The sequence below is a fragment of the Acomys minous genome (genome assembly GCF_964271855.1).
Source record: "Acomys minous genome assembly, chromosome: 7".
Taxonomy (NCBI): domain Eukaryota; kingdom Metazoa; phylum Chordata; class Mammalia; order Rodentia; family Muridae; genus Acomys; species Acomys minous.
Window position 1 is genome coordinate 5,407,308 of NC_140488.1, and position 15,892 is coordinate 5,423,199.

General features: G+C 38.3%; 3 protein-coding genes across 4 annotated transcripts in view; 1 reads left to right on the plus strand and 2 right to left on the minus strand.

The window, feature by feature from the left end:
* Positions 1-15,892, plus strand: part of LOC311601296 (uncharacterized protein) — a 356,408-nt gene that overhangs the window by 229,818 nt on the left and 110,698 nt on the right. The window lies entirely within an intron of this gene.
* LOC311601932 (uncharacterized protein) lies at positions 91-5,746 on the minus strand (the record flags this gene model as incomplete). The annotated part of the gene is made up of 4 exons (XM_084789692.1): positions 91-1,063; positions 3,571-3,691; positions 3,952-4,039; positions 5,628-5,746. The coding sequence occupies 4 exons, from the start codon at positions 5,744-5,746 to the stop codon at positions 831-833; spliced, it is 561 nt and encodes a 186-aa protein (XP_084645818.1). The 3' UTR covers positions 91-830.
* LOC311601837 (circadian clock protein PASD1-like) lies at positions 6,418-14,911 on the minus strand. 2 transcript variants are annotated; one of them, XM_084789557.1, is made up of 8 exons: positions 14,841-14,911; positions 12,588-12,643; positions 11,878-12,038; positions 10,506-10,591; positions 9,502-9,591; positions 8,982-9,081; positions 7,935-8,084; positions 6,418-6,799 (listed from the first exon to the last, which is right to left on the minus strand). In XM_084789557.1, the coding sequence occupies exons 2-8, from the start codon at positions 12,617-12,619 to the stop codon at positions 6,639-6,641; spliced, it is 780 nt and encodes a 259-aa protein (XP_084645683.1). In that variant the 5' UTR covers positions 12,620-12,643; positions 14,841-14,911; the 3' UTR covers positions 6,418-6,638. The 2 variants fall into 2 exon arrangements, with proteins under 2 accessions (XP_084645683.1, XP_084645684.1); XM_084789558.1 differs by lacking the exon at positions 14,841-14,911 and having other exon boundaries at positions 12,588-12,746.

A 15,892-nucleotide genomic window follows, 5' to 3' on the forward strand; every position in this document is an offset into this window, starting at 1 on the left:
TTCTGTACCTGTGCTTGTGGACAATATGGCTGCTTCTGTACTTGCGCTTGTGGACAATATGGCTGCTTATGTACTTGCACTTGTGGACAATATGGCTGCTTCTGTACTTGCGCTTGTGGACAATATACCTGATGCTCTTGTCCTTTTCCAGTTTGTCGCAGTTCATATGGAGAGTTGCCAAGCTCCACAATACAATGGGGCAACCTATACACACGTTCTTGTTCTCTGTCCTACAGGTATTGAAGTGTCAAAAATAAACGTCTAATTAACTTTTTTATAGACAATTGAAAGACTTTAATCCAGCTGACTGGGATTTAAGTGTAGCACAAAGAATTGAGAGCATGGAGCTTTTAAAGACAGAAAACAAAAACAAACAAACAAAAAACACACCCGACAGCTGCAAGGGGGAGCTAAGACAAGCAGTTAGCTGGAGTTGAAGGTTACATAAGCAGGCAGTTTAACAGAAACCAAGATAAGTTAGTTGGGACATCTTGACCTTAGGTTCCTAGAGTAGGATTGGGTAATTGATGTCTGAAAAAGCACCCCCCCAGAAATGAACTTCACATTTAAATGAATCCCAAACTAATGGAAATCTATTCTTTATATGCATACTGGGCTATGGGGACTACTGACTGCTTTGGTAGCATGCTAGTCAGAGACATGCCTCTGAGTCACAGACTTCTGGACATCCAAAACACCTGCACAAGCAAGTATATATCATTGAGCCTGTATCAAGGTCTACCTAGCATAAATATGTTTAATTCTCTAGAGCAACTCAACTGTACACTATCTGGTAGGCTAAGCTGAATAAACAAAGCCAATCAGACTTCCTAAACAAATGAATTAGAAAGCACAATAATTTCATCAATAAAACATTCCTTAGATTTGGAGGTTTTTGCCTCTTCCAATTGTCTCCTTTGAGCCTCATCCCTGCATTCTTCTGTTTTTGAGGAGCCTTCTTCTTCCTTGCAATCCTTTAAAAGGAATTCTGGAGGCACTTCTAATTCCATGTTGACAGGCTCTAGCTTGTACTTTGAATCTATCATCGACTCCTGACCAGAACCTGAGGAAGGAAGCACAGAGGAGATTGGGACTAAAACAATAAAATGTGCCATCATTATATAACAAGACATTGTGGTTTAATCTCATGTTTAAGGGTGAGAAGTGCTTGGAGAGATGGCTCAGAAGATAAGAGCACTGTCTGCTCCTCCAGAGGTCCTGAGTTCAATTCCCAGCAACCACATGGTGGCTCTCACCCATCTGTACTGTAATCTGATGCCCTCTTCTGGCCTGCAGGCACACATGCAGAAAAAGCACTCATGCATAAAATAAAGAAATGTAAATCTTAAAAAAAAAAGAATGAAATGTGCCAGGTACTAGGAATCATTTACTGAACAGTACTTTTAAAATTCATTCATATTTGAAAATGAAGGACAAGTATACCTGAATTTCTCTCTGCCCACCTCCCATTTTACACTGGTGCTTAAATCCAGCCCAATTAATAGTAACCTTTCATAGCAACATCCTTTGGTCTCTACCTCATGATGTTGGGTGTCCTCCAATTACTAAAGCTGAAATAAGTTACACATGACTCTAAGTCTCACAGCCAGGAATTTACCCAAACAAACTGAAAGTTCCATGCAAAGCCTCTGTGAAAATGTTTTTAGTAACATTATTCATAATTATCAAAAACTTCAAAGCAACCCAGATGTCCTTCTGCTGATGGAGGGATTAAAATTGGCAATATAGTCACAATGTGCAATAAAAAAGGTGAATCATTATTTCCTGTGACATAAAATTTGGTAGCTGTACATTTCTAAGAAAAGAAGACAGATGGACAAGACCTTACATTGGTAAGAAGAATAAAATCAATGTTGTTTTGATTAGATAATGTGTGACATTAAGGGCATCACAATGAAATGGTTAGAATTTTTTGCTTTTGTCCATTTTCCCATGTATTGCTCATTCTATTCAAATTAATTTTTTGTGACAACATCCACGAATCCCAGGATGGCCTTGAACTCATGGCATAGATAATGGTCATGAACCCCTGACCCTTCTGCATCTCCCTCCTGAGTACTGCACTGAAATTTTTCTCTAAGTCCAAAATTATTTCAAAATGAGAAAAAAATTTACAAAATATAAGCATCAGGATCAGGCAGAGTGCCCCACCAGATACCTCCTAATTGCTCCATGCAGCTTCAGGAGGCACACTTCACAACAATGCTATGGATACAAGCAAATTGCACTTCAGTCATTCAGTTAGTTTAATATATTCCATTTTAGTCATTTTGAAAAATTCTGGTTTCTGGACACTTTCAGTGCTCAGAGCTTTGACTAAACTTTTCTACTATCAATCACTTCCAAATCACTTTTGCATCTTAACAGTATATTTGCAATTTTCTGGTTCCAAATGAAAAAATAAAATAAATATCAGTAAGCCATAGCAAGCACTCCAGACTCTGCTAAATTTCAACGCTTGTTGCTGGTTATCTGGCTTTGCTCCTCTGACTGGAAAGGCCAACTGTGGGATCTTATAAGGATTGCTCCACAGCTGGTTTAACAATAATGAATATAATTCCACAGAACAACACTTCACGGTAACTCCAGATAAATAGGTTAAGTGCAGTCACTGCTCATGTTAATGTTAGAAATGGTCTCACACACACACACACACACACACACACACACACACACACACACACCTACCTTTGTGCTGTTTTCAAAGAACAACTTGGAATAGAGATCTGAAACTTACAGAAATAATGGAAGTGGTGCTACTAAAACTATTTGAAAGTTAAACCTACATTTGAAACTGAGGAGAAAAGAAAGATGAACCATAATAAGTAAAAATGTCACAATATAAGTTATGTGAAGTAAGAACCATGTCTCAGGTGTTCCAGGTTTTATACAATTATATAATTAGGACTTTGTTATAGAAACACATAAAAGAAGCAGCAGTATTTTGGAGGGATTAACCACCTTCACTGCTACTTCCATTACATTGTCCTGGCAACACACATGCCTATAATTCTGCCATCCCAGCACTCTGATGTGGAGGTAAAAGCCCCACTCTGACTTCTAGGACAGGGTGAACTCTACATCAAGAATCTGCCTCAAAACATCAACAAAACTAACAAAAAACATGTTACAGTGAGATACACTACATGGACATAAACAATAAAGTGTTATTTATTCAAAGACAGATCTATGACAATATTTGCAGTATTAAAATCAAAAGCAAGTGAATAATACAAATTCAGCAGAAAAGAGGAGAGTCTGCACATTTCTAACTGGGGTTTCTAAAAGGTGTAAGATGAGTGATTGCTTGACTCTGTGAGACGATATTTACTTGTACTTCTCTGAATCCTCATATCAAAAGATTTACCAAAAATGAGCAAAGTTGGACACGACGCCTGTGATTTCACAGTGTTATAAACAGAACATTATTTTAAACCTCCTAACCACCTTGAAGGTCATCTGATTTATTTTATCCACTTCCAAATAGCTCATTGTACCTACTCGATGTCAGGGGTGTAAAACCCGTGGAAGAAAGGCTTGTCCTCGTACCTGTGCTCTTGCTTGTAGTTGCACTTATGTTACTGCTTGTGCTCAACTGAGCTGATGTCCTGCTCTGAACTGTTCCACGTCGCCTTTGCCGAGGGGCGGGAAAAACAGCTACAATCTCAACCTGAGTTTCCAAAAGAAGAGAATACATTTCACTAGTGAGATAAAATAAGACACAAATAGTAGAAAACACAGGCAGAACCCAAACACTTTAAACATAATTTACAACATATTCAAAGCAATTGAAAAGCCAAAACTGTGTGTGTGTGTGTGTGTGTGTGTGTGTGTGTGTGTGTGTGTGTGTTTGCAACAAACATCAAGTATATAGCAACATTAGAGGGATAAAGGTTCATAGTTCTACTCAATGGCTCTCAGTGTACATACGTCCGAATCAGAATCAGGAAGTTTCATATTTGAAGAGTCATTCTGGCAAATACTTTCCAATCCATTGCTCTTGCATTGTGTTTCAAGCCTTAATAAAACCATAAAGAAGTAATTATCAAAATGTGTGTTGTGCATTGGTCAGGAGGCTTCCTCTTTGTTGGATAGCTTTCATTGTACTAGACAGGGTTATATAAGCTGATGGAGGGAGAAAAAAAGTCAGTGACAGTTTTGCCAGCTGTGAACACTGTGATCAACAATAATGACTGGCATGGCAAAATATGCCCACGTTTACAACAGTTGCATCAATGTTACATGGCAACCGACCAATTTCTGAATGGATTGATGGCCACACCACGGGAGGAAACATATGTCTGGTATTATAAATCTGATCAAGAACACAAAGCTGGGGAGTTCACCTGCCCCAAGGGTGAATCTACTTGCCATTACCTTGCTAAATGGACATAGTGTCAACATGCTCTCTAAATTAATGTCTTTATGCAATTCGTCTTTATGCTCATGGATTAGTGCAGTTCTCAGATCTCATCAGAGAAATTCATTTATGCAGTATTCAGTGGTTAAAATTGAAACTCACAACTATTCAAACTGTAGAGAATTAAGTGTTATTGACGTGTTTAGATATACGTGGTACATCTGTAAGAGGCCCTTCCACACAAGGCTTAGGGAGTATTGCAGAAGGTAGGGCAGGAAGGCTGTAAGAATCAGAGATCAAGGAGGAAACAGAGTCATGTGGACCATGACAGGAACACTGCACTCAGGAGCTCATAATAGTGGTGTGGCCGCATGAGACCCACAGAAGCCCTACCTCCTGTAATACTGCTCCAAAAGAGTGTTTGTTCAAACTGACCTCTTTAGAACAATATAGAAATATGATCCAATGAGAAACCACTGTTAGAACCCAATCTCTGCTCTGAACACAGTAAAGACATTCACAAACAGAAAGAATTCTAGCTCGAGGACTAGAACTAGCCATTCAGATGTTTGTCTTGATAAATCACTGAGTACTGTATTTATTTTCATACTCCATTAATTTTACATTTTAATATATTATCTATGTTCTTCTTTATGGATTAAGCTTAATATCCAAATGGTATAAAGAGAACATATCATTTTTTTTTACATAATGAGAAAGACCAAGGACAACCTATTTTAAGTGAAGTAAATGGTTTCAGAAGGCTTACTCAGGTTACATATGCTCAAGGTAAGGTTTTGTCAACTAGTTCATATTTTATTTGCTTTCTCAGTGTCTCTACTTGTTAATATGTATTTCTTTATTCAGTGTGTGTGTGTGCGCGCGCGTGTGCGTGTGTGTGTGCATGTGTTCATGTATGCTACTTGTGTGAAGGACAGAGGAAAACATTCAGGAACCTGGCCATTCATTCTACTGTGAGGGTTCTAAGAGTTGGGCTCACAATCTCAGATGTATTGTGTATGTGTTTTTTTTTCCCTTGGTCCATTTTTTGGAGCAATCTAGAAAACAATGTAGCAGACACCAGTTACATGGTTCCTCACATACATGAAAATACACAGATTTGGAAACCAGCAAATTGGTCATCTTAGATTCATTTGAAATCCTTAGTAGATCATCTATTGTATGCAATTTCTTTAGTAAAAAAGTGTTTCAGCTCTGCGTTACTTACAGCCATGATACCTCTTACCTGCGGCACTTCACAGGAATGTCATCATCCGAGTCAATAACTATAACATTGGATTGAATTTCAGTAGGGTGTTCCTGCAGAAAGATTAGCATATCCATTTCCATTGTTGCCATCATCATGTTGGCATCTTTGAGAGTCAAACCCACAGTCAAGCCCCAGCCTAATTTCCACTCAAATGTATCTGCATACTAAAATATACTTGACATTTATAGCATCCATTACATATTCTAGTTACAACTGATCCACAGGTCAGTGTGAGGAAGACACCAGGTTTACAGGTATAAAAACAAAGTATACACAAAATGATTTATCCCAAGCCTAGTAGATCCAGAAGAGGAATTTCATTTTCACTCAAGTTCACCGCTCATTATTTTATGCCATCATACTGTAAAGACTCTTCTGACTGCTGTCCTTCTGTTCTCATCTTTTATAAAATACCCACCAGTGTAGGAACAGTGTCCTAGAGGCCCAGAGAGAAAAACTGGAGTAAATCACAAGTAGACGTCCTGTTGCCTTGATGAAGGCTAGCGGAATATGGACCGGCCAAGTAAGATTCGTTTTCTCTTTCTCAGGAGAAGAAGCAGATCTTGGGACTTAGTCTTACGTCTTTGAAGTCTACGTTCTCGTGGCAGATGATGGACAACTTCCTTCAGTTTTCACCTCTATACAACGTTCATCACTGTTTTCAATATGGAGAGGCGGTTTATTCTAAAGCTGAATGTGGGAGTGAGGGACCTGCTACACCACCACAAGAGGATCATGTACCACAGGCCAGAGGTCTTCATCTAGGCTGCCAACACCGCCCTGTCCGCAGTTTTCTACTTATGCCTGTATCTGCTGGTAGTGCCCCCATTGGTGCCAAATCCTCGAGATTCCATCCATGTCACTGTAATCAGTCCAGATTCCTGCCATTCACCCCCTAACAGGATATTCAAATTGTTCTTTCCTTACTGTATACTGAGTCTTTCTGCACTGATGTCCAGCTGCTGAAAGCAAAAATGATGTGCCGTTTTAAGTAAGAGAGACATACAGCATACTCACTGATTCCTGTGGCTTACGAAGGATGGAAATGGTTCCCACAATATAGTACTTTTCTTCCCATAACAGCTTTGGAGTTGATGACCGAATGTTTCTGCTGTTAGGACCATAGTTCCCAAAAAACACAAATGACTCTAAAGATAACAGAAACAATGACAATTAAATTAAAAGGTATGTTGGATATACAAGGAAGCAGATAACTGCCACATCACAATGCTGTTTGCCGTCCCAATGGCATTTTTCAAGATTCTGAGCCACGGCATTATTCTTGTGTTCTTTCCTTTACAACCAAGCTCCACAGATTCCCCAGATGGTCCTCTCCAAAATATGACAATCAAATGTAAACTTGTGCTGATATCAATGTCTTTTGCTGTTGCTGTATTGATTGTTGTGGAAGTCTCCAAAAGAAGTGTGTGTGTGTGTGTGTGTGTGTGTGTGTGTGTGTGTGTGTGTGTGTGTGTGTGTGTGAATGTACAGGCATCTGTCCAAATGTCTTAAAGATGTTTCATCTTTAATTTCCAAAAATAAAAAAGAAAAGTATTTTAACTACCATTTGAGCACCTGAAGCACAAGCTATACTTTACCTCTGATTACCTCTGATACTTTACCTTGGATATTTTATGGCTCTGAAGCAGTTAACTCTACATATGTCACTTTCTCTGCCTGCATGTCCTTAATCCTCAAAAATTAAACATCAGGCCCCTAACTTACATGACATAAATGTGAATATAGCATAGCTGTTATCTATGGAAAATGTTAGAGAGATGACTTCTTTCCCCAGGTCAGTGTACAGAACTTTAGTGTCTATATTTTATATATTGGTTCTTGATAGGATGTTAGAATTCTTGACCCCAAGTGTCTATATTTTGTATATTGGTCCTTGATAGGATGCTAGAATTCTAGATGCCTCCCAGCAGCTAATTCAATCTGTGGTATAATTTACAAACTACAAAATCCATTTGTAACTTTGGGTGTTCATGAGGTTGCCTTTAAGCTGGGTAATGCATTAAATTTTTTTGATGAAGTTTTTAAAATATTTTCTTTTCTAAGATGAGACAGCCATCACTTACCAATGTAATCTACCATATTTCTATATGGAATTACCTTATAAAGTCACTATTATTTTTTGATGCCTAATAGATATAGTCATAAATTGTGAGTATATGGATATCAGATGTTTTATAAATGCCAACAATGATATGTATGCTAGCAATCAGGGAACTCATCACACATGATCATCATGTAGATATCATGGGATGGATTACTTACCATCATAAGCATCCTGAAGGTATAAGATGAATTTCACATGGTCATATTTTTCTTTTTCTCCACATTTGCCTCTGTCAGCATCTTGTTGCTGGGCATTCTGATACGCATTTCCTTTTCTTACAAAACAGCAAAATTCAATGCGTCTTCCAACTAAAGAGAGCAAAAAGCAAAGTTATGTAGTCTGGTGGATTATTTCAATGAAAGTCTTCCGTAGTTAAAAGAACAGTCTAAAGAACACAACTTTCTTCCCATGAACACTGTTACTCACAGAGCTATCATTGTTGTATCTGTAGACTAATATACTGGTATTTATATAGCACTACTAAAATCAGAGAGTATTGCCATAATTAGAGCTTAGGATAAAGAACAAGACGGGGTGGAGGATGATTTTTTTCATAAAATAATTTTCTTGCTTCTTTGATAATTTCATATATGCATGTGATATATTTTGATCAAGTTTATGTCCCACTCCTCCCAACTCCTCCCAGATCCAGTTTCACATCTACTCATAACCCTTTGGGGGACAAATGACCTTTTCATGGAGTCACCTAAGACCATTGAAAAACACAGATATTTACATTAGGATTCACAGCAGTAGAAAAATTAGTTATGAAGTACTGGTGAAAATAATGTTATGGTCGGAGGTCACCACTGCATGGGAGAACTGTATTAAAGGGTCACAGCATTAGGAAGATTGAGAACCACTGGGAAAGAGCATACTCAGCCAGCCAGGGACCATGTCATTGAAGAAAACCTACTCACCTTCCCCCAGTATCCACGAAATGTCACTAGCTCCTTGGCTGAGAGTGAGGGTCCATGAACTACTCCCAACTCCTCCAGAGGAGATAGTTTTTAAATGTAAGAAATGGTGTGATTGAAATTATAGGCTATAAACTTAAATGAATATATGATCATGAGCTACATTAACTGATGTTTTTGACAAAAATTGCTAAGGGGTAAGAGAGAAAGAAATTATTCAACTGAGTGTTACTGGTCACTCAAAAATCCAAAATTAAATTGAAACAAAACAAAGCCATGTATACATACCTGCATTTGCCAAAGGAAGATGAAGAATGATCTTCTGAGATATTTCGTCCTTTTGTTCATCAAGAATAATATCTAATAAAGTCTTTCCCACAATATCTTCCTGAAGAGAGTGAGAGAGAACAGCCTTTGCTTCCTATACTAATACTATTAGTCTGCCCTGTGAACCTAGCTCTGCCCTTGCCCACCTATGGCTATAGGTAGGTGCTGTGCTTCAACCAGCTTGCATTGCCCTCCAGTAACTGCTCCATGCTACAGCCCATTCTGGCCACGGTTTTCCTGTGCATTATCTACCTCAAACAGTTGAAGCCTTTCCTATCCATCTCAGAGACCACCAACGCTGTAACCACCACCATGTACTATTTCCAGAATTTGTTTTTATTGACTTAACACTGAAACCAGTGGAGAAGATGATGAAATATGGGCATAGTTGGACACCAATGGGTTATATGAGGCTAAAAGGAAATAACCTGTAAACAGGAAACCATAATGACCCGCTTCTCCAGAATCTGGAAGAACTTACTGGATGGTGGCCAAGAAGAGGTAAAACATTTTGTGATATAAATACAACTTTTCCGTTTATGGTCATGACAATCGAAATATTTTCATAGGACTAAAAAAGACAGAATAATAACACAACTTAGTATTAGAACAATAATAAAACGATAGCTTTATTTCTAAGTGAATAAATAATTATAATAGAACATTGAAAAAGTTTTCCATTTCTTACATATCATTAAAGTGGGCACTTATTTAATTAAAATTCTATTATTCTTCCACCTACACAGAATCTACTTAACCTTAAGCATGTGATATTAATCAAATGATATGTCACTTAGACAAACAAATGTCAGTGTGCACCCAATTAACACTAAACATCGGAATTTTCAGACATAAAAAGTGCACTTACTATATGAACACAGATAATATGGGTTTTTGAAGTTTGATCTGATCTGAGATGTCAAACATAAACAAAAGGTCTCCAAACAAAATTATCATAGAAATATCAGTTTGGGGGCCTTAATTTTTTTTTTTATTTTTCTGTTTAAAGTCAGTTGTGCTCATACTTACAGAATGTTTGTGGCATGAAAAACTTCTCTAAGAAAAGGTTTTCCAGGGAAGTTACTCACACATGACAGAAGCTAAAAGGTGGCAGAGGAGGCATCGCCCCCTGCACTTGTGCCTATAACCATCCCCGTAGTGTATAGTCACCTTCTATAATAGTTCAAATATGCACTGGGTTTTATAACACGTGTTGAAAAATTTCAAATGATACATTTTGAGGCCTCTACACAACACAAATTTCAGTATATAATACATATCAATCTTTTTTTTAAATAAAAGTTCTTAAAAGGATGAAAGATGTCCCTACTTGGTTTAGGTTTTCAGCTAAGAGTGTGCATTCTTGTAATACTTGTTGTATTACTTGAAGGCCTGTGGTCTTCCAGCTATGCTTTGAGATGTGCTGTAGTGCATCTTGTATTATATGCAATCTACACATAGAGTACGCAACAAAAGCACCCTTACCCTAAGAACCATTTTCTGGTACTCGTCATAGGTACTGAAGATGGGAACTTTATTTTCTTCAAAATTGGTCCTTACATTTGACATTCCTTTTCAGAAAAGAAATGAGAGATGTTATATTAAGATAATGAGCAGTTGATATTACAGTTCTCAAAGTTATAATTTAGAAAAAAAATTATTAGTTTTCAAATGGAGGTGAGGGGTTGTGTATTCCGTAGCTTATGGTGGAAATCAGAAGAGATCTTTGAGAAGTTGGTTCTCTACTTTCTCTTTCATGTGGGTTCTGAGGACTGAACTCAGGTCATCAGGCTTGCATGGCATGTGCACTTAACCATTGAGCTAACTTACCAAGGCAAAGTTATAATTCGTATCATAGGAAAGACCAACTGTGGAATACCAATTCTGATTTAAAATGGTGGCATTGTAAAATCACCCAACAATGTGCAATTTTCCATTTGGTTCTATCAAAACTCAGTATCCATAATGTGCCAGACAAGGTTATCAACTTTACATAGATCCATACTACCTATCCCTAACTAAAAGCTGGAATTCTACTCTTCATTTCTGGACAAAGGCCTTTCACTGGGGCGGGGGGATCTTCAGGCCATTCCCAGGTCTGCTCAGTAAACACCACACCTCATCTTGTCCTCTGTTCCCCTTCACAGCCATACCACCTCTCCTCCTTGACTTGAGTTAGTAAAGAAATTCAGTAACACAGCCTCCCACCTCAATGTTTTATGTCAGTAAGAATTAGCTCCTCTACTCACAAGAAAAAGAAAGAGTCAGGGTGTGCAACCTTTGTGCTGGGGGATTCTGACTCTAGGTCAAGAGTCTCACAGCATGCCCTCAGAGTGCATTCAAGTGCCTTCAGTAAAGAGGCAATGAGAACAGGGTGTGTAGGCTTGGTGCGGTAGGATGGACAGTGTAGCAGCTATGGCCTGGCTGAAGAGGATTGAAGAAGAAATGCAATGTGATGGAGTGGACATAGGACCTAGAAGGTATTTTAGGATGTTTAGCCACAAAGAGGGCATAGAAATAGGGAAAGTCCTAGAGGAATAATGCAGTCAAGAAAATAATTGCTTCATCTAAGATTAGGAGAGTGTGATTACATGTTTATGGACATAAATCCATCACATGTCCTTAGCTACATGTGTCCCATGATATAAGGATTGTCTTACAGGTCCACTTATGCTTCTAGTAAGTTCCACTCTTGCACTCTTGAACATACTCCACTCCTACAAGAAAGCCTAACAAATAGTATGACCAAAGGCTCCTCCAACTAATCCTCCTTCCCCTACACCACTCAAAGCATGGTAGGGGTTGTGATGCTCTCAAGTCAGCAATGGTACAAGAAAGAAATGGGTCAAAGTCAAACCTTGATGAACAGGCTCAGAGGCAATAATGGCCTGACATCTTGCATGCATTTCCCTGGCTCTATAGAGTCTGTATCCAAGCTCGTCTGTCAGTTTTTCAATTCTCTTCAGCAAATTGTAAATATCTTCAACTGTTGACTTCCGGTGTGGACTTAAGACACACCTAATTAACAGAGAAGTAAAGAGTGAGCGTTATGAACAGTAGGGATGAGGCTAATTATTCATATGTGACCCAATAGGATGACTAAGATGAGAGAAAGCCAGGCATTTTCATTAATTAAACATGCAGTGCCTTCACTATGCACAATAACTACTGTGGCAGGATATGTCAGAAAATGGTCTTAATCCCAATACTCAGATGGGAAGGCAGAAGGATTGTGGGTTTGAGGCAAGTCAGGCTAAATACCACGAACTGGTCTCTGAAATAAATAATAAATAAACAAGCAAACAAATTCTATTTCCATTAAAACAATGAAATGAAAGTTAATGTTATAGCTGGGCGTGGTGGCGCACGCCTTTAATCCCAGCACTCGGGAGGCAGAGGCAGGCGGATCGCTGTGAGTTCGAGGCCAGCCTGGTCTACAGAGTGAGTCCAGGACAGCCAAGGCTACACAGAGAAACCCTGTCTCAAAAGACCCCAAAAAAAAAAGAAAGTTAATGTTATAACCCATTGACTATGATACTCTTTGCCTACTGCATTATGAATTCCTACCTCCTCATATTTTCTTGCTGACTTTTCTCCATTTTTCAGTCAGGTAAATGTAGAATCTAAAACCAAGTAAGACAAATATTTTACTATGCAATCATCTTTCTGCAATCTGTAGCATCTCCCTGTGCTATATTAATCACCTATCTACTTTCTACCTCGATGTATCCTGTTTTCTCTCATCTACATCCTATCTTCTAAATGTCCTCTCTCCACCATCTGCCATCCATCTTTCCATCATCTACTGTCTATCATTTATTTTGTACATATCATTATCTATATTTTATCATCCACTGTACTTCTAGTTTAAGTCTTCTATCTCCTATTATCTACTTGTCTATTTGCTTTCAAATCTTTCTAAACTCTATCATCTGTCTACGTGTATCCATCCTCTATTTTCTATCAGCTATCTATGTATGCCTCACAGTATATAAAATCTACTTTCTAATTATCCTCTATCACTGTATTTTCTATCAACAACCTATCCCATCCCCAACTAACCTTTCAGCTATTATCACCTATCTACAATCTATCATCTCTCTATCCTGTGTTTACATTCTATGTATCATTTATACCCCTGCTATCCCGTGCCTAATTTATACCTATCTATGATTGATGATCTACCTATACTGTATCCCTCTCAGATCTATTATTTCATCTATCATCATCAAAATTCTACCTCTAAGTCTACGTTCCATTTAGTACCTTCCATTTATCTACTGTTTATGTTCTACTGATCCTGTATCTGTCATCCATCCGTCTATCACCTACCATCACTATATCCTGTGTCTATCTTCAAATTTTCTATACTTTATCATCTATCCATCCTGTGTTACATTGAATCTCTCATCTGTCCTGTAGCTGTCCTGTGTCAATCTATCTACCTATACACCTTGTACCTACCCTGTGTTTGTATTTGCATCTAGCCTGTAGTTACTGTGTGTCAATGGTCCATCAATCGATCACCTATACTGCAGCTGTTCTGATTCTATCTTCCATTTATGGATCACCTATCCTATAGCTATCCTGTGGCCTTGTTCCATCTATCAAAATCATCTATCAGTCTTCTATCCTCTGTATACCCTGTGTCTACTTATATCATATTTCCTCTACCTATAATGTGTCTGTATAAGATTCCTGTCATCTTACTGTCCTGCAGCTCTATCCATCTATCACAATCCTCTAACCACCCCATGCCTGTCCCTGTCTTCCATCTATCCTTTAAGCTGTCCTGTGCTTGTATACCATCCAAGTATCATTTATCATTAGCTACCTTTTATCTCTCATCCACCTCTCTCTCATGTATCTAACTTCCATCAAAGTATCATCTTTCCTTTACCTATCCTTTGATTATCTCCTATCTACCTGTCTTCTATCCTCTAGTTATTCTGTGCCTGTTAACCACTCATGTATCAGTATCCTATAACTACCCTGAATTTCTCTTCTACCTCACATCTAATTTGTAGCTATTGTATATATATTTTCCATCTTTTTATCATATTTCATTTGCTTAGCCACTGTCTAGCTTCCAGCTCTCTCTCTCTCTCTCTCTCTCTCTCTCTCTCTCTCTCTCTCTCTCTCTCTCTGTGTGTGTGTGTGTGTGTATGTGTGTGTGTGTGTGTGTGTGTGTGTGTGTGTGTGTGTGTGTGTCTCTCTCCTATCCTTACCTATTCTGGGTCTATCATCTGATATCTTTATATTTCTTTATCTCATATCTCTCCTCTGTCACATATCTAGATAACTTTCATTTACCTTCTTTCTTTTATACCTCCATTGTTGAATATATTATATATTCTTTATCTAGTTCATCTTCTATCTACTTTACCATCTATTGTTTATAATCATCTTTCTTGTATTAATGACCTATAATTTATCACATAGCATTCACAATCCTTCATGTATTTTTTGGTACTGAATAACTCTTGTGATAAAACTTGTTGATATTAAAAACACAGCCAGTCTGGCTCTTTTTGCCAATGTATCCAATTATATTGTTAACTGTGGTATAAATAGTATTACTCAAGAACAGGAAAGACATTTCATAAGCACCAAGTTAGACAACTAAGCTTACATAAGGTATATACTTAACTACATAGCTTTAGACTAGACTAAAACCTTGTATAACTGAAATGTGAAATTATGAAATCCAGTTTACAGTTGGTGAGTTCCCCATCCCTATATCAATGATTGATACAAGATTAGACAAAAATAACTCAGTATTTTGCCCTTACAATAGAGCTCCAACTGAGTCAACCTTACCTTATCACCCACTTGAAGTAAAGCCATCTTGTGTCTACTGTATCTAGGCAACTCTAGAATGCACACTGATTAGGAGATTGGCTGAAAACATAAAAGCCACTGACTATGATTGGTCCTAAGAGGCGAGGCTGTGATTGGTCAAAACACAAGTTTAAATGACTGTGGTTACTGTCAAGAGCAAGGCTGTGATTGGCCTAAAACACAAACTTCAATGACTATGATTTGTTCTCAGAGTCAGTGTTGTCATTTGTTCAAACATAATCCTTAATGAATGTGATTGGTGGTTAGTGGTGAGGCTATGATAGGTCTAAAATGTAAGTCCCGATGACAGTGGCTGGTTCTACAAGGCATAGCAGTTGGGCTCAATGAGTCTATAGGGAGACATTCAGCAGTTGCTGCTTTCCTGATTTGATCTTTTAAACATATGTCTCTATATGTTATATTTTGATTACTTTTATTTTATTAAATGTTTCCCCTGCATGTATGTATACCCTGTGCATGTCTGACACCTATAGAGATCAGAAGAATGTGTTGTACCTCATTGAATTTGAGTTACAAATAGTTGTAAGCCACTATAATGGGTACTGCAAACCAAACTCAGGTCCTTGCTGGGGCAACAAATGTTCACAACCACAGAACCATTTCTCTCTCCTCCTCGAGTTATATTCTGTTGCCTCTCTGCATAGTACCACACAGAAAAGACCACTGTCCCGGGACACCAGAAGAGGTCCATAGAGCAGACAAGTCTTTAGGCTAGAAATGTTCCCAGTCTTTGGCTAAGAGCTCTAAAGCTAGCTTGTGTTACTGGCTAAGAAACACCCCCAATTCTTATGCCTATGCAAGACCTATAATACTAGCTGCTGCCAAAGGATGAGACAATTCAATATCTGAGCCTGCCTTGGATTACAAGTCTAACTACAGAGCAGGAGTGGGCATTCTCTACTTCCTAGGCTCCGGCAATGACTGGAAGGCTCAGTAGGCCAAGAGTCTCAATACCAGAGGCCTGCACAAGAGCTGCCATACTGTAGGGTGTCACCTCCTGTTGCTCAGAT